The following is a 22,690-nucleotide window of genomic DNA, read 5'->3' as shown; positions in this document are numbered from 1 at the left end:
AAATAAACCAATTATTTATTTTTTACCTTCAATTTTCGACTTTTCGTCTCATTCAAATTTATTTTGCGATTGAAGTTTTTGTTTTTATTAGATGATAAATCATGAATAGTACTTTACGTGTGATTAATTTTTTTTCTAATTTTCTGAAAATTTTTCAAATAAAACGGATGGTTAAACATTGACCACGGAAACCGAAGAATTCGTTCTTTTTGACCGAGGGAGTAGAAGGAAGGCTGGACATGTTCACTGTCTTGGGAGGTGTGTATTAGCCGGGCAACAACATACTCACATCTGTTTTATTAATTAGCGCGGTTGACTTTTGAATATACGTAGGACCATTCGTTTTATTCCAAAATTTTATATAATTATAAATCATGTTTAAAGTTAGTTTAGTAATAAACTAAATCATAATAAAGTAATTAATAATTATATATTTTTAATAAGATAATGCTCAAATGTGGATCCAAAGGTCGATCGTGTCAATTTAAAAAAGCGAAGGGAGTACTACCTTTGTCTCATAATAAGTGTATTTATGAAATTTAAATTTAGTCACAAAAATTACATTTATGGACTACCAGTTGTCTCATTAATCACCTCATATTCAAATATCTATCCATTTTACTGCTACCTACCTCTCACTCCACATGTACAGTCCCCTTTTCATTAATTAGAGATACTTCAAGTTATTTTGTTACAAATAATTTATCTCTATAATATTAGAAATAGACTTATATTAGGACATATGCAGTAGTTGCTTGTATTTCTCTCTCCTGATGTTATCCCTCTCCCACATTTATGCGTATATCGTAAGTACTACTCCCCGTTTCACAATGTAAGACTTTTTAGCATTGTCTAGATTCATATGAATGTTAATGAATCTAGACATATACATAAATTATATACATTCATCAATTGATAAATTTATACAAGGCTAGAATGTCTTATAATATGAAACGGAGGTAGTATATTCTATTGATGTAGGTTCATTGTACCTGGTCTAACTCGTGCATTCCTTTTTTTTTTTGAAAACTCGTGCATTCTTGTACAATTTTATTACACTATACACACATGAGATTGCATGTCAATAAGGGTAAGCTGATATAGACGTCTGGTAAAAATGTTTCTAGTAATAGTTCAAAATGAAACATTTCTACTAGATCTCTGCAAATGAGAAGCGGAAGCATTCTAACTCTTGCATGATGTTATTACCGAAAGTGCATCTAGCCCCTAAACGAAGTTTTGGATAATTAATGACAATACTAGACAAGCATGTGTGTGCTAATGAGTTGTGATTGCAGAGAAGTTTAAGAGATCAATTCGATCGAAGAAATACGCGACTAACTTGATGGTTGTGTGTGACCCGGAGCGACGGTTCTACGAAGATGAAGGGGCTTGAAGAAGATTTTGTTTTTCGTTTTGAGTCGTAGGAACTCCGTACTATTAAGAGGGGTCACCAAAAGCTAAGAATGTATCCAAGAGTGGTTAGGGTTGAGTCTAAGTCAAGCGGAGGCTCGCTGCAGTTTTTCACAAGTAGCAGGGACCGGATGGTCCGGACTTCTGGCCAGACAGTCCGGTGGCAGGACGGTCCGGACCTTGGTCCGGCCCCTGCTCGGAGGGAGTGAGTTAAGTGTCGGCCGGACGGTTCGCCCCCCTAGCCGGATAGTCCGGTTAGGTTTCTTTTTCAACGGCTAAGTGACGTCTACCAGCCTATAAAAGGGGCTATTGAGATCTAGCCGTTGGTGAGGCTTTCTGTTCGAGTTCTCTGGTTGCTAAGGCAAGTTTAGCACCTCTCAAGCCTCCCCACTAACCCAAAACACCTCCTAGAGAGATTAATCTGTGGACCATATCCTAGAGAGAGTGTTTAGGTTAGTGAGTGATTAAGTGATTGTTCCTAGGCGTTGATGGATGCATGCGGAGTCAAGGTGGCCTATTACTCTTGGAGATTGATCTCCTTGACGGATAGGCGTCGCCTGAGAGCTTCCGATTCGTGTGGATCGCCGGGGAGCAAGTTGTGAAGGTTGTTGCCTAACCTCCGCAAGGAAATAGGTAAGATTGATAGTGGATTCTTATGCTTTCTCATAGAAGGCTGCAGGGTAGAGCGGATTGCAACCTAGGTGGTCGATCGAAGGGGTTGCTAGTCCTTAGGTGTGAATTCGGAGACCCGTGTTGCCTTTGTGGGAGGAAGCCAAGAGAGGAAAAGGATCGAGAGAGATCCCGCTCGCAGGAGCGCCTCAACGGAGAGTAGGATCGAAAGATCCGAGCTTCGGGATAAATCTCTCGTGTCTTTGTTTTTGTGATTTCCGTGTTCTGTTTGTTCCTGCGATCTTTCTGTCTTTATATTCCACACAAGTTCACATCACGTTCCCAGGAATATCACCTAAAAAGGAGACTGTCAAGTCTGTATTTTTCGCTGACCGGACGGTCCGGTGTTCTAACCAGAACGGTCCGGTCAGAGCTCTCGGCGCAACCCGAGAGTGCCGATTGGACGGTCCGGCCGTAGGCTCGGACGGTCCGGTCCCTATTCTAACCACTGTAATTTGGAAGAATTTTTCAGGACACCTATTCACCTCCCCTCTAGACTGTCTCTCTTGACTTCAATTACACTGTACCCACCCAACCACTTAACAATGATGGCAAGATGACATGAACACATAATAATAAAGTGAAACTAAACACTCTATCTCATTCGATGCTGGCAACGCGAGAAGCAAAAACATTCTAACTCTTGTGCAATGTTATTACTTGTGGTAGCCACCAATTAATAAGAAAATCTAACAAATGCCATTGAAAAACATTTAATTCTAAGAAATGGCATCGACGAGTGTGAGTTCTAACAAATGTCATCGTACAAATAAGTTTATCTAAGAAATGCCATCGCCGTCAGGGTTCCGTCAACTTTTTTTTTCCGTTAAGTGCTATAGAATGAACAATGCTTTTAACGACAGAAATGGATGGAACCCTAACAGTGATGTCATTTCTTAGACAAATTCGTTTGTACGATGGTATTTCTTAGAACTCGCATTTGTCAATGATATTTCTTAGACTTAGACGTTTGTTAATAGTATTTTTTAGATTTTCTCAAGATAAAACCATTAATTCCCGATAGTATAAAAGTGTGCACGATTTGCCTTTTGGTTTTAAAAGTGAAAATCATTCCTCTCCGGTTACCTGGAACCGATTTTTGACCAATTTTATAAGAACAAGTCGGTTTTACAAACCAACCATCAGCAATTTCACAAAAAACCTATCGATTTTGTAAACCACTGTAAAATACGATTGCACTAAGGGCATGTACAGTGCAGTATAGCCCTAGCCGTAATCTCATTGGCCACGTCTTGCAAAAGCCCTAGCGTTTGGTTGGTGGTCAAGGTGCGATGAGATATGGTCATCCATATTTTTAGGGATATGGTGATCCAATTTTATGTTTGGTTAGATGGATAGTATTATCCAATTTTTTGTTTGGTTGGATGGATAGAATGGACATATTGAATTACTAATAAATAATAATATAATTTAATCATTATAGATTTTTTATTGTAATTAATATAAATTATCAATTAAAATATCTATCATCATTAATTAACACTAATTTAAACTTGGTAATTACTAATTAATGTCAAAACAAGCTAATTATCACTAAACAATCACTAATGATCATGGTTCGCGAAGATGGATAAGCTAATCCGGCTAATTTGGCCGGATATACCCATCCAGCATCTTCGTGAAATATTCCCTTTCTGGGCCACCATATCCAGTTTCGCCCACGAACCAAACGCATCAAAAACCTGGACGGCCATCTCTCATCCAGGCATATCCCACCAACCAAACACACCCTAACTGAGCCACCAGCCAAGCCCCCATATGCACAATGCAACATCCTTCTATAGGCCAGGCCCACAAATATCTGGTTCCCCCTCTCTCTCTCCTTTATATGCCTCTCTCTCTCTTCTTCTCTCTTGTTCGTCTGAATCGTCTCCCTCTCTCTCGTTTCTTCGTCTCGATAGAGCTCGCGGCGGCTCTGGTCAGTCGAAGCTCGCGGCGACGTTTCAGTGGCAGCTGCTTCCCAGCGCGACGCTCGGCGGCATCCCAGTAGAGCTCACGACGGCGGTGGATTTGGCGTCCCCACGGCGGATCTGGAGTCCCTGCGACGGCACTCTCCCCTCGAAGGCGGCAGCGAGTTCCCGACGCTCTTCCCAATGCGACGGAGGTGCTCTCACTTGTCGGTTCTACTCTCCCTCGCAGACAAAAGCTGCGCTCCCTTGATATTTTCTTGTGAAACCACACGGGTTGAGCTGCAGGGGCACGGGTTGAGCTGAGCCAGAGGGAATATTTGATATTTTCTTGTAAACCAGGCGGCACCTCACCGCATTGTGTATGTCCTAACAGCAAGTTCAATAGTATAGGCTACTGCTAACTCTAAATCATCTATAGACAATTTAATAGCCAATTCATACAATAGGTACCTACAAAACATATACTATTAAGTCCCACCTATCATACACATATTTATCATATCTCTGGAGTCTGTTCCGTAGTTGGCTATAAATTTGTAGCCCGCTGTGCACTTCTCTCTCATCTCTTATCTTCTTAAAATATATTTACAGCTGATTTATAGCTTGTTATCGTACATGCTCTAAAACACTTCTCCTAAAAAAGGTGATATATTGGGAGGTGTGCCCAATGATAGAGGGCTCCTGTGTTGCCACCTGCATTGCTATGCTAATGACACTAGATGAACAGGGCAGTGTCATTGGTATGATCTCAGCGGCTCGTTTTCAGATGGACAGTCATAGATTTATATGCACAGTGATTTGCTATAATACAAAACAGTAAATTTATTATATTTTTGCCTACTGTGATTTTGCCGCAGTGCAGTGCATCCTGTCATCTACAGTACGATATCATTTTTTCTCCCGTATTTCACTGTGCTGTTAGCAATGGCAGGTGATTCAAATCCATGTTGCCCCCATTTTGCCTGGACCAAATCGACGAGAAGTGGCGCTGCGTCTGACTGGTTGCTGTATACGGTGCGTGGTCAAAGGTGGTCCAAGCCGTTGGATCAAAGATTCTAGGGGCTAAAGCTACGTTGGTAGATTGGTCCGGGAATCTCGATGCAGCTCTGCTCCAAAGATCTCGTACTAGAATTGGCAGCGACAGATCTATCGACACAGGGCCGACGCATGCATGAGAGCGTGAAATGTGAATAATGAGAAAGTACTTGTTATTATGTACAAGCTGCCCCAAGTTGATTGTTTTTTTTTTCTGTGTACTGTCCAAGTTTGTTCTTTTTTGGTACTGTCCCAGTTGATGGGTTCCAGTTCCAGTTGGTGCATGCATGTTGATAGAAAAAGTGTATTTTGTCAGATTGTCAACCAAAGCAAAGTTTAAAAAAAATGTAGTTTTTAGTTTGGCTAATTTTCTTTTTCTAGGTTTAAGATATGCACTGTCCTAGTTAAGCCATCCTGCAGTACCTGTACGGCTGTACCTACCGCGAGGTCAAATTTTACACAATATGTGTGTAATTTAGCTTATGAAAGAGGATATTTACGACGCAGTGCAGGCATACCTGTATACTAAGTGGATTTTTATTGTGATTTTTATCATACTAAAATAAGTTTTATATTGCAAGATGGTTTAATCTTATATAGATTCATCCATTGATTAATGCATGTAGTTTGTATATTAGTCTAGATTTATTAATATTAATATGAATTAAGACAAGGATTAAAAACATTTACATGTGCCTTATTGTAATATGTGCTATATTTATGAATCCAAAATATAATCTAATAATGCGAGATGTAGGTATACATTCACTTTGTAAATTGACTTTGCTTATACCTAGAGATGTATCTGCACTAAACTCTAGGTGGATCTTCCTAAGGTATTTTTTACATATTATTTTTATGTATGTAGACTATATATTTAGAAGTACATACATACTTTAAAAAATAGGAATAATTATAAATTTACCAATGATTTAAATCATTATTGCAAGATTATCACTAAAAATTACAAAAGTGTCACTGAAACCATACCGTTATTCTAATAGCAACATTGCAATATAGAAAAAAAAACAATGATAAATTTGTATAAGCCCTGAAAAAATAAAGTTCAACCAAACATGTCTTCAAGATTGACATGCCCTGACCTGATGGAGTACTATACCGCAAACTTCAATTTTCAACTTGATATAAAAAGTAGGTAATGCGATCGATTCGACCAGTCTCCATGCACGCAGGTAGCAGCATTGCTTCTATTTTTGTGTATTTTTAATTTTATACTTGTCAGAGAGAATCGTGACACGTGCATCTTGTATTAACACATACTCCTCTAGTTTTTTTATTTGACGAGGTTGCCAGTTATGATTCACCATTCATTTTATTTAAAAATATAAATATTATAATGTTTTTATAATATAAAAAAAAATTTAAATATGACTTATACTTTATATGTTTATATAAAAAAATTAAATAAGATGAACGATTAAATATAGGTCTAAATGTCAACAACATATAAAAAGAAGATCCAGGTATATGCAAAATACGCAATTTGGTGACGAACTGACGACATATACGGGGCACACACCTCGTGGCCTCGTGGCAGATATATACGGCGGTTGAGAAAAAAAATAGGTAGAAAATTTTTTTTAAGAGACATGGTGCTGCAAGTGTGACGTGGATCAAACTCGATTGGATCCCCGACACATCGAACAGGAGCAGATGAACCTAGATGACACTTCGACAAGCAAGCACGCCGCACCGGCAAGATCAAAGGAGATATCACGGTCACATGACCCCTGGGGATGCAAATGAATACAGCTCAAAAGGTGACACAGAACAAGGACATACAGCTGCTTAATTAATAAAAACTAGCACGATGGTCCGTGCGGACTGCGTGGGTAGCATCGTTATAAATTTTCTATCGTAATTACATATATATATTTTCATGTTTTATTTTTAAAAGATTAAAATTGGCAATATAATTTTTAAAGTCTGGCTTAACTTGATCAAATTTATATGTTTGACATTTTAATTAACATAGTAATTCATATATATAAAGAAAAATGATGGTCTTTTACTATTCTCATATTTATAAAATAAATTAATGATATCTAACCTCTATGGTATATTTGTTTATCTTTATTATTTCATCTTTATCTATAGAATATTAGTGATGTCTTCTTAGTATTAGAATATTATTTATTACCGGTGTTGTTATAGTATAGCTTCGAGGATTAAATCTCATTTGTTAGTTGCATTTTTTGTATGGACACAATGATAAAGCTATTTTCATTTTCTTCGATAACACGTGTAACAATTTTCAAATAACGTGAAAATTGTATTTCTACATGGACTTGTCTTTTAGTTTTCTCACTTTTTTATTCTGAAATACAATTTAATCACTTGTATTTTTCTCTTAACTAATATTGAGATAAGAGTACATATAGAAATATTTCTCTCGATTGTGAATATTTTTTTTAGTTTTGAATATAAATTTTAGAGTTTTCCTAAATTGTATTTCTACCTGGACTCTTATCTCAATATTAATTTTAAATTTTTATCTGAATTTTATATTTTTTTGGAATTTGTATTTCTACGGGACTCATCTTTTAATTGGTTCCTATTTCATATTTTTAAATCGTATTTCTAGTTCACCTCTGATTTTCCGATTACTTTGTAGCTAACCAGCAACGTGCAGTACTGTAGTTGTTAACAGCAGCTAGCTGTCTATATACGTGTAGTAGTTCTATAAGATTGATGTTTTTCGGTTCCAAAGCTGACACGTTTACGTATAGTTTTTTATTTTTGACCGATTGATTTTTTTATTCGAAATCTGAAACGTGTACGTGCAATTTTTTATTTTTGTCCGATTGATATTTTTCGATTCCAAATCTTTTTTTCCGATTGATTTTTTTCCATTTGTTTTTTTCTTTGATTAATCTTAGAATTTCTGGCTCGCGAGAGACAACGTGGATGCTTCTTTTCCTATTACTTTATATATATAATAGATAACTTTCAGAAAAACTACAATTAAATTTTTTTATCGTACTTTAGTGGGCTTTTCTTTTAGAAAACTTCAATAATACCGAACAACCATAAAGAGGACAATATCTTTAATTCGCTGAGCTATCGATGGTATTATCTTTAGCCAATCTAATAGACAACTCAGAAAATAGTTAGGTATACTAGGTATGTATACATACTAAAATATATAAATATATGTCTCATTTATCTTTTATCTCACGTCTTGTTTAGAGTTTGTGTTGTAGGTAGGTATAAATCTATAATCTATTTATTTCTCTCGTATTATATCTGATTCACCTATATAAATCTAATGTGTCAACTCTTGTAGCCCATATACATCATATTACTTGCTGGCCAGCTGCACTGCAGACTGAAATCACTCATGAATCATGATTGCAAAGTTACAAACGCATGCACAGATGAGAGATGACACACATGACACAGCTGAATCGGTGCACGACTGCACGACATGGATATATAGTCATTGTTGGAGAGCATGCAGGAGTACGACCAATCAAACCTCTTCATACATGTTCTTATATGATTTTTCTTGGATGTTTAAAATAATGGATTATTTACCCCCACGTTTCTTAAAGATTCAATTTCAAAAAACTTTTATTTATTAAACAATATATTCTAAGCTATTTATAAAGCAGATTTTTTTATAAAAATATCAATTCATCATATAATCAACTAAGTAATTTTTGACAATAATCTATCTAGCAATCACTTTTAGTTAAACGGGGTCTCTGCAAACGAAAGGCTGCATGAGTGGACCCGATCAACTGAGTGGACCCGACAATTGTGCAGACCATGAACAAAGCATGCATCGTTAGTATAGCTCTATATGTAGTGCTAAGTTATTGCAAGACGGGCAACATAATTCTACCAATTTTTTCGAGGAAATGGAGAGCTTTGTTACACAACTGAAAAATGCTTACCTAAACCACTGCATTGGATGAGGTGAGGTGTGTATCAAGCAGAAGGGTGCCATTAAAAAAGGCCAATCATATATAAAAGGACGGTTCCTATGTGAAACTATAATTTTTGGAATTATTACAAGAGAAAATATAAATGTTTCGATGCCTTACATGAATTTTGAAGAAAATGACCCACGATTAATTGAAAAGGAGGAAAAAAAGAAATAGTAATATTTCAGAATCAGAGCTAAGTAACAATATGTTTCTTCTGGGCTAATAAAATTATCATGAAAAAAATATATAAGTGGTTTGAGGTTTTGAATTATAACGATATATATTGATCAAAGTTGTTTATAAAATAGGATGGTAATCATATATAGTAACCGAAGTAGGAATTTCACATTAGATCTAAACCATGGTTTTTTACATCTAACTCTATACAAAATTACACTAAAATATTTGCTACTCCTGATAGAAGATTTGAGATTATAGAGACTTTAGTTGGTTAGGTTACTTGTGATAGAACCATCCTAGCAGGACTTAAAATGCATGTTCATATTTACTATGCATTCTATGAGACATATCTATAACGGGAAGTTTGTGGTGACTTGTCAATCTAAAGATATACCGGCATAGTCTTTCAATGTATTCTTAGCGATAGGACGAGCCTAAATGTGTTTTAATGTGTTCGTAGAGATGAATATATGTTCATTCTAAGTAAATTAATAGACAAATAAATTGTACCCGTTCAAACCGTTGTTTTTTAGATAAAAGAGAACACCAGCTTTGTTTTTTTTCTATGTATTTGTTAAACCCACATCACATGTTAGATTAATTTACGTGTTCAAAATGACGAAATAAGGCTACCGACAACTATCTATAGTCGTAATCCTTCTAAAATTAATTTAACCTCTCTGTTTTTCTACTTGGCGTCGTTAAAAGAAAAGGAAGTATGTCTTTATAGTAAGTATAATAGCAAACTATAAGCTGGATAAATGCTTATATGGAGAAGAGAGTAGATAAGAGAGTAGAAGCATACTGTAAGCTTATAGCTAGCTTGAGCATAAGAACCAAGAAACTCGATGAGAGTGACATGTGAGTTTTACATTAATAATAATAAAGAGTTGACTAGTATGGATGAGCTAAGAGAAATTACATTATTAGCATTGCTCTTAGCAAACATATTTAGGACAATTTAGCTGTGTCCAACGAACAGCTCCAGTGTTTAAACCCCAAAAAAGAGAGAAAGAAACAATGTTGGTACTTCTCAAGGATTATATAAAAAAAAAAAGTGGCATGAGTTTTGCCTTGTCGTAAACTGCAGGGGTTCCGGTCCTCTTCCTCCCGGCGTCCCGGGATGGCGCGGTCGTCGTCGTCGTCACCCCCACCGCAGCCGCGGTAAAACCGTGAGCGCCCCCCCCCCCCCCATCCCCCACCCACACACACGGGGTCGCATTCCATCCATCTCCCGCTCCCTCTCTCGAACCACCATGCACCACCGCCTCCGCTTGGCCTCCCTCCATCTCCCGCTCCCGCTCTCGCTCTCACCCTCTCACCCTATAAATAGCGCTTCCTTCGCCTCACCCCGCTTCGAGCTCCAAGCCGGAAGCCCACAAACCCTCCCGAGCCGAGCGAAGCGAGAGCGAGAACGCAGCGCACACGGCCACCTGCACGTACCTTGCCAGCGGCAGCGACCGATCGGTCGACGTCACTTCCCCCCACTGTGCGCGCAAGCGGGGATGGGGAGGGGATCGGGGTCGAAGCGAAGGGTCGTGGTGGAGGACGACGGCGAGGTGGCGGGGAGTAGGAGGATGGGGGAGGAGAAGGATGAGGAGGAGTACGAGGTGGACATGGTGCGCGACCGGATCGGCTCGTCGCGGGGGAGCCGCCTGGCGCTGTTCGGCTCCGACGTCCGCCTCGGCCGCTTCCGCCCGCGCCGCCGACGCGTCGCAGCCGCCGACGGCGACGTCGGCATCTTCCAGGACCTCGTCATCGACCCCGACAACAAGTACGTCCGCCCACGAGCCTCCCGCTCCCCTTCCCCATCTAGATTGCCTCCATGCGCCGGCAGGCACGCCGGTCGCTCGCCGACCGTTCTAGAAGCCCCGTCAAGGCAAGGGGACGGTTTCTGATCGGCGGCGCTCCGGCCGGACGGTTCGCCTCCTTCTGCTCCAATAATTAATTCGAAAAAAATATGGGCCAGAAGAAAATCCCATTTTTATATGCTTTTTCAGAATATTTTCTTTCCGTAAATTTAATAAATCACTTGGTGCACATCGCTGGCTGCTGCAACATTAATTCTACTAGTAGTCCTTTTTTTCTTAAAGAAAAACATATGCAGCATATACTATGGTTCACTCTCCGTTCTTTATTTGATACATTTGATTATTTGATTTTTAAATTTATGTTTAACCTTGGTATTATTAAAATATGTATAATTCTTTTGTTATGATTTAATTTATTGATAAAGAAATTTTAAGGATAACCTATGCTTTTTGTCTATTTATAAAAACATTTAAATAGTACGAACGATCAAAATATTTCTGTGATGCTAGGATAAACAGTGATCTCTCCCGAGAAATTACACTTTTTGTCAATAGGTTTGCCAGATGTGCAGGCCTTGCTCGATTGGGCAGCCACATGTCATGTTAGCTTCGCGCAGTTCACGGGACATGCTCTGACGACCATACAACCATGGCCCTGTTCGCACTTTACTCGTTATCAGTAGCTTCTTAGCTGAAGAATTTTTTTCTCCGGTATTTTAAATTTGCTTGCTGTTTTACTATAGAGTACAGTACAATATTTCTGGGATTAGTAGCAACGGTCTGGATGTTTTCTCTCTGAATTGGCCGAACATTTTTAAAGGAGAATAGCGTACAACAGTATAGCTTTTTGACAAAAATAGGCTTTCTACCACATTTTCTTGCTAGAAAAGAGTGGACTGAATTGAACGTGTGGGGGTGGTGCGCATGCTACTCACGCGAGTTCAATCCCCGGGATCGTAACTCGCATGTCTCACCTGGGGATTTTTTCCTTACGCGTGTGCACCATAAAATCCTAAACGTATGGTAGGGATGCGCGTGTGTGTACATGCGTTGTGGTGTGTGTTCGTGTGTGTCCCGAATTGTACTCTTAAAAAACATATAATTTTTTTTGTTTTGGTTGCATGGAAGACCATTAATTTTATAGCTCACGCACTTGCAGGTATCCCTTTAGTAGATGATTAAAGAGAGGAAGGCGAATGGTTTGGTTGAGGGAAAGTTGATCAGAGAGAACTCTATTTTTCAAAAAGCTTTTGACAATTTTGCTTTGCATTGGAAGCTCAATAGAATGGAGGGATCGGTAGCTTTTGCTTTCATTCCCATGCATGCACGGATACTTAAATATGCTCCAAAGTTTGTCTTCACTGGGTGTTTTGTCTTTAATCAGCATCCAAACATATCAATGCACGGTTTGTCAACATATTTGCGTTATGTCATGGCTTTAGAAATAGAGGAGATGTGTATGTATGATTCATGAAAGCAATTACTAGTGACATAGCCGCAGGGTTTGGGCAATATACATCTGTAACGTAGTTGTTAACCGTAATAATATACAAATGAACATGCTGAGAGCTTATCACAATATGACAAGTAAGCTATAGCTTATACTTACCGCCAACCACATGTACGGCTACTTGGGAGGGAGGTTGTCCATATCGTTGTGAACTCCAAGTTTGATTTTGTTTCTTCATTGGTTTCGCTAGATGGTTTGAACGAGCTAAAATATTTTATCAGAATAACTGGATGGTTTTTGGACTGTTACCAGCGAGCCGCTGATCCTGTGGTGATGTAGCTGGAATCATCATGTTTATTAATAAATAAGTCAAAGCGTAGGTTGAGGGATCTCTTGACAGCTAATTATTTGTTTGATGATGATGCTGACAGTGTTAGTTTTGATTAGCAGTGACAGGGCATAATCAAACAGCGCCAGGGACAGAATCCATATTTTGCACTTTAATTTAGAGCCAGTTTGGCACATCATGAAGCCAGTGGTTTTGCGGGATTTTGGGTATTTGATTGCTTGACACTTTTGAGAGAACTTGTTTAACTATATCAAGTGCCCGTCAGTGATCTCACTCGGTAATTACAGAATAAATTGGTTATTAACCACTATGTCACTACACATCGGTTGACTTTGGTTCCAATTTGTACTTGCGAAGAAGAGGTAAAACTGTCATATTTTGTTGATGACTAGAAGTACTTAAATAATCGCATGATAAAAGATGAAATCTTTATCATGTGACGGACCATGATAAACATAAATATAAAAGATGAAATCTTCAGAGCATGCTTTGTTTCGTGTTCCACCTTTTCTTGGTGACAGAGACTGATTCTCTTCGAGATGATGTAGCTGTCAGACTGTGCAAGCTAGCATTCTCAGCGTCCTCTTAATTAGTTTAGGTGGTATTTGGAACAAGCGATTTATTTTTAGTCCCTTGTGCCATTGAATGTTTGGACGCTTATTATAAATAGTAAGCGTAGACTATTAATAAAATCTATCTATAATCTTGGACTAATTCGCGAGACGAATCCATTGAGCCTAATTAATATATGATTAGTCTATGTGATGCTACAATAAACATGCTCTAATTATGGATTAATTAGGCTTAAAAAACTCATCTTACGGATTACCACTCATTTATGAAATTAGTTTTTTAATTAGTTTATATTTAATACTTTAAATTAGTGTCAAACATCCGATGTGACATGGGAGCCCATCTAAATAACCCCTTATTTGATTTCAAGTTCTAGTTAGTTTATTTAACCAGTACTACCAGTACCAGATCTGTGCACATTAGGAACCCACTCAGGGCCACATCATCTCAGACATTTGCATGTGCATGATGGGTTACGCGTATGAACTCACCTGGGACAATTTTTTAATCTCCTCGGCGTGCAGCAATGCTTTAACTAAGTGCTTTTTTGGCTGAACTACCAAATTTGACCTAATTAGTTTGGTATTTCTAGCTAAGGTTTTGAATACCTGTCTTAAAGAAAATTACAGATCCCTCTGAAATAAATTACTGTATCTACTGCAAGAACAAGATACAGTTCTTATAATTTTAAATTTGAATTTGTATTTCTAGCTAGTTCCAGCTGGTCAGAGTTCAGACCTTATGATAACATCTTTTCTTTTGTTGGTGCGGAAACGCTGCAGGTGGTATCGGTTATGGGAAAGGTTTATACTAGTTTGGGCAGTGTACAGTTCCTTCTTTACGCCATTTGAATTTGGGTTCTTCAGGGGGCTCCCTAGGAACCTCTTCTTCCTGGACATAGCTGGCCAGATCGCCTTCCTCATCGACATTGTTCTGAGGTTCTTCGTGGCCTACCGTGACCCTGACACCTACCGAATGGTTCGCAATCCCACTTCCATTGCTCTTCGGTAATAAACTTTCCTCATCTCTTGCTTTAAAATTGCAACTAGAGTTATGGAATTCAGAACAATAAAAATGGTTGTATCTTGATTGTGATATTTTGGAACTGCCAATTATTTGAATTTTGCTGAAAATGTGCTGGTCCAGCAGTAGAAGATCGGGAACTTATGTTAAGGCATCTGGACTTTATGAAACTATATATGGTCTGTAATAACTCATGAGTGACCTCTCTGTTCATGTTCTTTGAATTCAGATATTGTAAATCAAGCTTCATTTTTGATGTTCTTGGTTGCTTTCCGTGGGATGCTATATATAAGGTTGGAATTTGGCTACAACTTTTTCGTTGTTTAACATGGTACTATATTGCAGTGAACATTTGGTTTATCTTTCCTGTGTTGATTTTGGAACAGGCCTGTGGAAGTAAAGAAGAAGTAAGATACCTATTGTGGATTCGGTTGACACGAACTATGAAGATCACAGAATTCTTCAGGACTTTGGAAAAAGACATCCGTATAAATTATCTGTTTACTAGGATAGTGAAACTTATAGTTGTGGAACTCTATTGTACACATACAGCAGCATGCATATTCTATTATCTAGCAACAACACTTCCTGAATCAATGGAAGGATATACATGGATAGGGAGCTTGCAGTTGGGGGATTATAGTTACTCCCATTTCAGGGAGATTGATCTTACCAATCGTTATATGACATCGCTGTACTTTGCCATTGTCACCATGGCAACTGTTGGTAAGTTTTGGTGTCATTTAAATCCAGAAAGTCATTCTTTTAATCTATAAAATAAACTTATATTTTATTTAAAGAATATGCTGATATATTATTTTTTACCTTTGCAGGCTACGGTGACATTCATGCTGTGAATATCAGGGAAATGATATTCATCATGATTTATGTTTCCTTTGATATGATTCTTGGAGCTTATCTTATTGGTAACATGACTGCACTTATTGTCAAAGGCTCGAGAACTGAGCGATTCAGGGATAAGATGAAAGAAGTTATAAGGTATATGAACAGAAACAAGCTTGGAAAGGACATAAGGGAACAGATCAAAGGACACTTGAGGTTGCAGTATGAAAGCAGCTACACTGAAGCTTCTGTCCTTCAGGATATACCAGTTTCTATTCGTGCAAAGGTAAGGAGGACTTCCAAAAGAATCAATTTGCCAACCTTATGTGATTTCAGTTCTGAAAACTGTGTTTGCTATACGTTTACTGTACTGATGCTTCACAGTTCTTAGATTGTACACATGGCATATCAACATCAGTTTTGTCAATTGTGATTGGTAATGCATTGAATCACATTTGCAGATTTCGCAAACACTGTATAAGCCATACATCGAAAGCATTCCACTGTTCAAAGGATGTTCAGCAGAATTCATTCAACAGATTGTAAGCATCATTTTCTTTTTGACAGCTTACCTATCGTACAAATATCATTCTGGATTTTCCCCAGATTTTCTCTAACATGTTGTGATTTGGCAGGTGATCAGACTGCAGGAAGAGTTCTTCCTACCAGGAGAGGTTATTTTGGAGCAAGGGAGTGCAGTTGATCAGCTGTACTTCGTCTGTCATGGTTCACTGGTGAGTTGAAGCACATGGACAATTGCTTAATATTTTTCCAATGAATTTGGTATGGAATGCATTTGTACTGAAAATAATACAAAATCCTTGCACTGGCTTAATTTTTTCTCTCTCCATAAAATGAATTTGGTACGGAATGCATTTTTATTGAAACAACTACTACAAAATTCTTGCAGTGGCTCCGGATTTGTAACTAGCATGTACTCCGTAATTCTAACAGTAATTTAGTACTTACCGACGATATTTTTCTGTGCGCAGGAAGGTGTTGGCATTGGTGAAGATGGTCAGGAAGAGACCATTCTAATGCTAGAGCCTGAAAGTTCTTTCGGAGAAATCGCTGTTCTTTGCAACATCCCACAGCCCTTCACCGTGCGTGTCTGCGAACTTTGCCGGCTTTTGCGGCTCGAAAAGCAGTCCTTCACCAACATCCTGGAGATCTACTTCGTGGATGGAAGAAGAATTCTCAGCAACCTGTCTGAGGTACACTGCAGATAGAGCCAGCCCAGAATGATTGCTGTTCTTATTTATTCTGTCAAATTCTGAATCCATCCTACAATGCAATTCATGGTGGGTTGACAGAAAACTTTTCTTACCGATTTGCAACTGTGCATTGCGATTCTGATTGCAGAGTAGCGAACACGGCGGCCGGATCAAGCAGCTGGAGTCCGACATCACGTTCCACATTGGGAAGCAAGAGGCAGAGCTGACGCTGCGGGTGAACAACTCTGCGTTCTACGGTGACCTGCATCAGCTGAAGAGTCTGATCCGTGCAGGAGCCGATCCCAAGAACACCGACTACGACGGCCGAGCTCCTCTGGTACGAATTCTGCAACGTGATTCAATGGATCTTACGTTGGTATTGTTCCATGCGTAGCTCATGTCACAACTTGATTTGCATCTTCTTCCTCGCAGCATCTTGCGGCTGGCAAAGGTTATGAAGATGTCGTCCAGTTCCTCCTCCATGAAGGCGTCGACATCGATGTTGCCGGTATGATTGATCAGTTCGTTGCGATCTTGCAACCAATTCAGTTCTTTCTTGGAGGAGGCAGCAACCAATTCAGTTTCTGTGACCTGACCTCACGTTTTCTGGGGAAAAAAAATTTCAGACAAATTTGGCAACACGCCATTGCTGGAGGCGGTGAAGCAGGGGCACGACCGGGTGGCGACGCTGCTGTTCAGCAGGGGAGCGAAGCTGAGCCTCAAGAACGCCGGCAGCCACCTGTGCACGGCGGTGGCGAGGGGCGACACGGACTTCGTCCGGCGAGCGCTCGCCTACGGCGCCGACCCGAACTCCAGGGACTACGACCACCGCAGCCCGCTCCACATCGCCGCCGCCGACGGCCTCTACCTCATGGCGAAGATGCTCATCGACGCCGGCGCCAGCGTCTTCGCCACCGACCGGTGGGGCACCACCCCGCTGGACGAAGGGCGCAAGTGCGGGAGCAGGACGATGATGCAGCTGCTCGAGGCGGCCAAGGCCGACGAGCTCTCCAGGTTCCCGGAGCGCGGCGAGGAAGTGAGGGACAAGATGCACCCGCGGCGATGCTCCGTGTTCCCGTACCACCCGTGGGACGGCGACGGCAAGCGGCGGGAAGGGGTGGTGGTGTGGATCCCGCACACCATCGAGGGGCTCATCAGGTCGGCGCAGGAGAAGCTCGGCCTCGCCGTCTCCGGCGAAGGCGCGGGGCCGCGGCTGCTCGGCGAGGACGGCGCTAGAGTGCAGGACGTCGACATGGTACACGACGGGCAGAAGCTTTTCCTCGTCGGCGGCGCGGGCCCGAGCGAGTAGCTTGCACGTTCTTTTCGAAACCGCATTTTGCGTGCCGGTTTTGCGTTGTACCATAGCGGCATAGCCGGTAGCCGGCGTAGATACACACAAAGAGAACAAAAAAAAGGAGGACAGATAAAAAATAGAGGGATGGATTCCATGTACAGATTGTATATTATAAAGAAAAAAAATGAAAAATGGTGATGTACACGAGGGCAGCCAGTGATTTTAAAAGCGGAGAAATTTTTTTATGAGAACACGTTACAATGCAAACGCTCACAACGCACTAATACTAAAATTTGGTAAATTTGTTTAGTAGATTCGGTTAAAAAAGGCGCAATTAGCAGATGAAAGTCTTATCAAGAAGAGACTGAATTCGAGAATTCGAGAAGTAATCTGAAGACCAAGGCTTGACGGCGTAAATTTATTTATTAATTAGAGTTAGTTTGGGATTTTTGCTTTATCTCTTTGAGAGTTAGAGTTCGATCGGGACTTGTTTGTTTTCTTTTTATCTATTAGAAACCGTGTGGTATTCAATAGGAATTAGAGATAGAGTCCAGATAGAGTTTGTTATTTTTTTTATCTATTAGGAGTCGTGTGTTGTGTCCATCCACTCGAGGGTATAAATATGCATGTTCGGCGTCATTGTAAATTATCTACATCATAATTAATCAATTACTCTCGGCACATCACCACCCTCGTCATCGAGGTTTCAACTCCAGCAGAACTTGGCACCTAACGCTGGACTGCATCGCATCGATCTCCGGCGGAGGGGTAAGTCCTATGTTCCGCCGGCCAGGGTAATTGTATCGGCTGGATTAGTACTGTCTTGGTTCAGTCCGATCTTCCAATCTAGTCGTGTGATTTCTAGTTATTGTATCAGTTTTAGTTTGAGTTACTTCAGTATCTTGAGTTGATCTGGTCGACCACTTTGGGTGATCTACGTTGGATTGATATTTGCTATTTGACATATTCAATCTGTCTCGGTTCGGTCCGATCTAGTAGATTGCGTTTATCAGATGGTTTATATCAGATCAATGTATTTCGCTCATTGTTTTATCGGAGTACCAGCCGATAAGTTATTAGTCATCGGCTTGACAACAATCTAGATTTGTTTAGTATCTATCCTGACATTGCTATGGTAATCTTGAACTGTCTCGGTTGAGTCTGATCTTATATGATTATTTTTAGCAATCTGGGCTAGATATTTTATAGATCTTGATTGATTGTCCGTCGTCTATAGCCGATGATATTTATCGATCTACATGTTCATCATATTTATATCAATAAAGTAGCCGATTGTCTTACTGCATTATTTTTTTATACCCATCGGCTTGATTTACTTAGATCGGTATCTATTTTGTGTTGCATCGGCTTGTGAGGATTACACACAAATTGATTTAGCCGATCGCAGCAAAGCATTCAGTGTTTATTTAATTATTCAAGTCTATTTCTATCAAGTTTTCAACCGATCCGTGCTTTCAACAGGCAATTGTCTCGCCTATCGGCTAAATGCTACTACATCAATATTCGATCGGCTAGATATTTTGTTGCCTATCAGCTCGATAGTTGATCGATTTGTTTTACCGTTCATCTTGTCAGTTGCGGGATCAAACTGACTAGCACGCCCACGCAATCTAAGAATTTAGGTCCTGCGCTGGAGCATTCTGAGAAACGACTCCCATGCATTCGTGTGTGACACGTCAGCGATCACATTTTGACGTCAATATGCACACACACTTTCCCATAAGAACGCACGTACGCAAACCCTACCCCTATGAGCACCTCCGAAGCCTGGTCGGCATATCCTGGAGAGATTGACGAAGTCATCACAGGCGCCTATTCGATGTCGATGGGTACGTCACCTACCACTGAAAGCACAAAGCCTTTAGAATCCTAGAATATTCGTTTCAACAAGAGTCGAATTAGGACAAGTGCTACTAAGAACTTTATAACCACTAGACTACGTGCCCTTTCGTAAAAGCGGAGAAAATTTTGATGGAGCTTGTTTTCAAAAAAAGACGTTGGTACACTACCAGAAAAACCACGTCCTTGGTTCTTGTGATAACCTCCGAATCATTGCAAAATTCGCTAGATGTAATAAGTCGTAAAAATCATACCTTGCAACAAAATCTAATTCGTTGCTAGCCATTGCAACAGGTATTATCAGTGTTGGTATACTCTATGACACCACGGTAGCATATACCGTGAATACTGCATATATTTTTGACTTTAAATGGCTATTCGTACACCAAAATGATACGATTAAGGAGAAGAGTTCTACTTGATAGAACTAGGATGCCTGTTCAATCTGGCTGTAAAAATGTATGCATAGTAATATTCTATAAGATTTTACTTTAGACCTACTTAGAAAAGGGAGGATTCAAACATATAAATACAAGGGTATCCTAAGAAAGAAGGAAATTAGATGATGAGACACACAAGCTACACGTGACGAGGACTCAAGAGTGCCCTCGTCAAGAACCACCTCATACAATCTCATTGAACTATGATATTTTTATTATCTTCCAAGTTCTTAAGGATATTTTTACAATGTTTAATCTCATTATTTTGTCGATGCATGAAGTACACTTGAAATTTCTATATATTTTCTTTGCTCATCTCGAAGTGGGAATACTCACAACTACCAATAACAGTGGCTAGGTGTGAAAAAAAAGCTCGTGGCTCATTAGCTCGCTCGACTTTTCATTTTTCTAACGAGTTGAGCTGGCATTTTAGCTCGTTAGAGATAATGAGCCAGAGTTGCTCGTGAGTCCTAACGAGCTAGACCAAAGACACGCGATTCGCTGCCGTTTGTCGATTCCACCCCAGAATGAATGTGTTCAATATTTTATAGGTTAATCATGTGATTTGTTGATTTAAACTTTAATATTTAGATACAATTTTATATGATTTACATATTTGAACTAAACCTTTGATTGTATAATCTATTAAAAAATTATTTATGTTAACTTTTCATGCATTGGCTCACAAGCCTAACGAGCCAGCTCGAGCTTTATAACGAGCTAAGTCAAACCGAGTTGGCTCGTTATCCATCCCTAACAGCAGCACTAACACCAGGCGGCATTCGTCGATATGTTTCATTTTCCATTTCCATTTCACCCCTGTATTTGTTCCATTCAGTTCCCTATGGATTTTGTGGCTAAGATTAGCACCTGCGACTTGATACCTAGGCCACGTTTAGCATTGGGTTAGATAACCCGCAAGAAAAATATAGCAATGAATTAGCACATAATTAATTATACATAATTAATTAATTAATAGTTATAAAAATATAAAATAGATTAATATGATTTTTTAAAAGCAACTTTCCTATAGAAAATTTTCACAAAACATACTATTTAGTAATTTAGAAAACGTGCGCATAAAAAAAAGAAATCAAACATACGTAGCGAAACGGACCCTAGATTGAGGGAAAGAGTAGACTTATGTCTGATGCTGACGTGATTGCGTCTACACTATGGAGGCGAGACCCTAAACCCCCTATGGGCTGGTAGGGATGAAAATGGTCGGAAAACTATCTCTCTCATTTTTATTTCTATATTTTTTCAGAAACGAAAAAGAAACAGTAGAGGTGAAAACAAAAACAACAGGTATTATCGAAATAATGAAAACAGAACTGCCGGAATAAAAATATATCGATATCTATCGATAAACGAAAATGCATATAGAAAATAACCATATATATAGCATTATATATTCAGTATAAACACATGGACATAATAATACCATTTTATACTCACGTCATATCACTTAATAACATACTAAGGACCGGACAGTAAGGATGGTTTTTTGCGGTCCGCCTATTACCCATCAACGAGCACGGTCGACCCGCAAATCATCCATCAAAGCATATACAGCCCAAGAACGAATTTGGTCCCACTGTATTCCAATAATGATTTCAGCCCCTGTCCATTTGTCCTTCAACCGGATTAATGGTCAACGACTTTGACAGCCTTTCCTTCACACAAGGTTTTTGATATTCCGATGCTGCGATGGAAGCTTGTTGACACGAATCCTAACACATTTGGGGAGGAATCCTCCTATTGTCAAATGCGCTTTAGACAGGCTTTTGGATTAACCGCTGAATTAGGTTCACTTAACAACCATAAAGTGATTCAGCCCACAGTTAGATTGGCCTATATAAATTGGGCCCAGTTAATTAAATTAGACAATTCAGCCCATATAATTCATTAAAAATTTGGCCCACTACTGCATTTGGCCCACTTTACTCAATTAACAAATTCAGCCCATCAGCGAGGTTGGGCCTAATTGGTCCATAAATTAGGCCCGCATAATCCGTGAAGAATTTGGCCCGTACAATTCGTTCACAATTGGCCCACTGTTGAATTTGGCCCACTCACGCCTAATTAGTCCATAAATTCGGCCCATATAATCTGTGAAGAATGGTCATAAATTTGGCCCGTATAATTCGTTAACAATTTGGCCCACTTAACTCACTTAACAAATTCAGTCCATCAATGAACTTTTATTTTTATGAGGACCGTTTACTTTTAACTACTGAAGTCAAAATAGAGTTTTGGAACGAAATGAACCGGGAGGTACTGGACAATCTCTAGATATTTAGTACGCAAATAATCATCGATTAAATCGAACAAGCGAATTCGACCCATTTAATTTTGCCCACAATTGAATTCAGCCCACTAAGCTGACAAAGGAAATGTCGCCACGAAATTCCCTTCAACAAATTTGGTCTGTCAACCCACTAACGTTTTGGCAAATTTTAGCACCCACTAATGTTTCGGCAAATTTTAGCCCATCAGAAAATTCAGCCCACTAATGTTTTGGCAACAAATTTGGCCCATCAAAATCTTGTCAACAAATTTGGCCTGTCAACTTTTCGTCAATAAATTTGGCCCACGAACCTTTCGCCATCGATAATAATTTAGCCCATCAACGATTCGTGAAAATTGTGG

At 39.5% G+C, this 22,690-nt stretch overlaps 1 protein-coding gene across 1 annotated transcript; it reads left to right on the top strand.

The window, feature by feature from the left end:
• The first annotated feature begins 10,395 nt into the window (after nucleotides 1-10,395).
• On the top strand, nucleotides 10,396-17,930 carry LOC102719024 (potassium channel KOR1). Its single transcript, XM_006656783.2, has 11 exons — nucleotides 10,396-10,955; nucleotides 14,147-14,371; nucleotides 14,617-14,680; nucleotides 14,774-15,113; nucleotides 15,221-15,516; nucleotides 15,692-15,772; nucleotides 15,866-15,964; nucleotides 16,223-16,444; nucleotides 16,593-16,781; nucleotides 16,877-16,952; nucleotides 17,071-17,930. Exons 1-11 carry the CDS (start codon nucleotides 10,438-10,440, stop codon nucleotides 17,751-17,753), a joined length of 2,793 nt encoding a protein of 930 aa, XP_006656846.2. The 5' UTR covers nucleotides 10,396-10,437; the 3' UTR covers nucleotides 17,754-17,930.
• Nucleotides 17,931-22,690: the final 4,760 nt, after the last annotated feature.

The sequence above is a fragment of the Oryza brachyantha genome, chromosome 6, assembly GCF_000231095.2.
Source record: "Oryza brachyantha chromosome 6, ObraRS2, whole genome shotgun sequence".
In the NCBI taxonomy this organism is placed as follows: Eukaryota; Viridiplantae; Streptophyta; class Magnoliopsida; order Poales; family Poaceae; genus Oryza; species Oryza brachyantha.
Note: the sequence above shows the minus strand (reverse complement) of the source record. Positions and strands in the feature narration are given on the sequence as shown.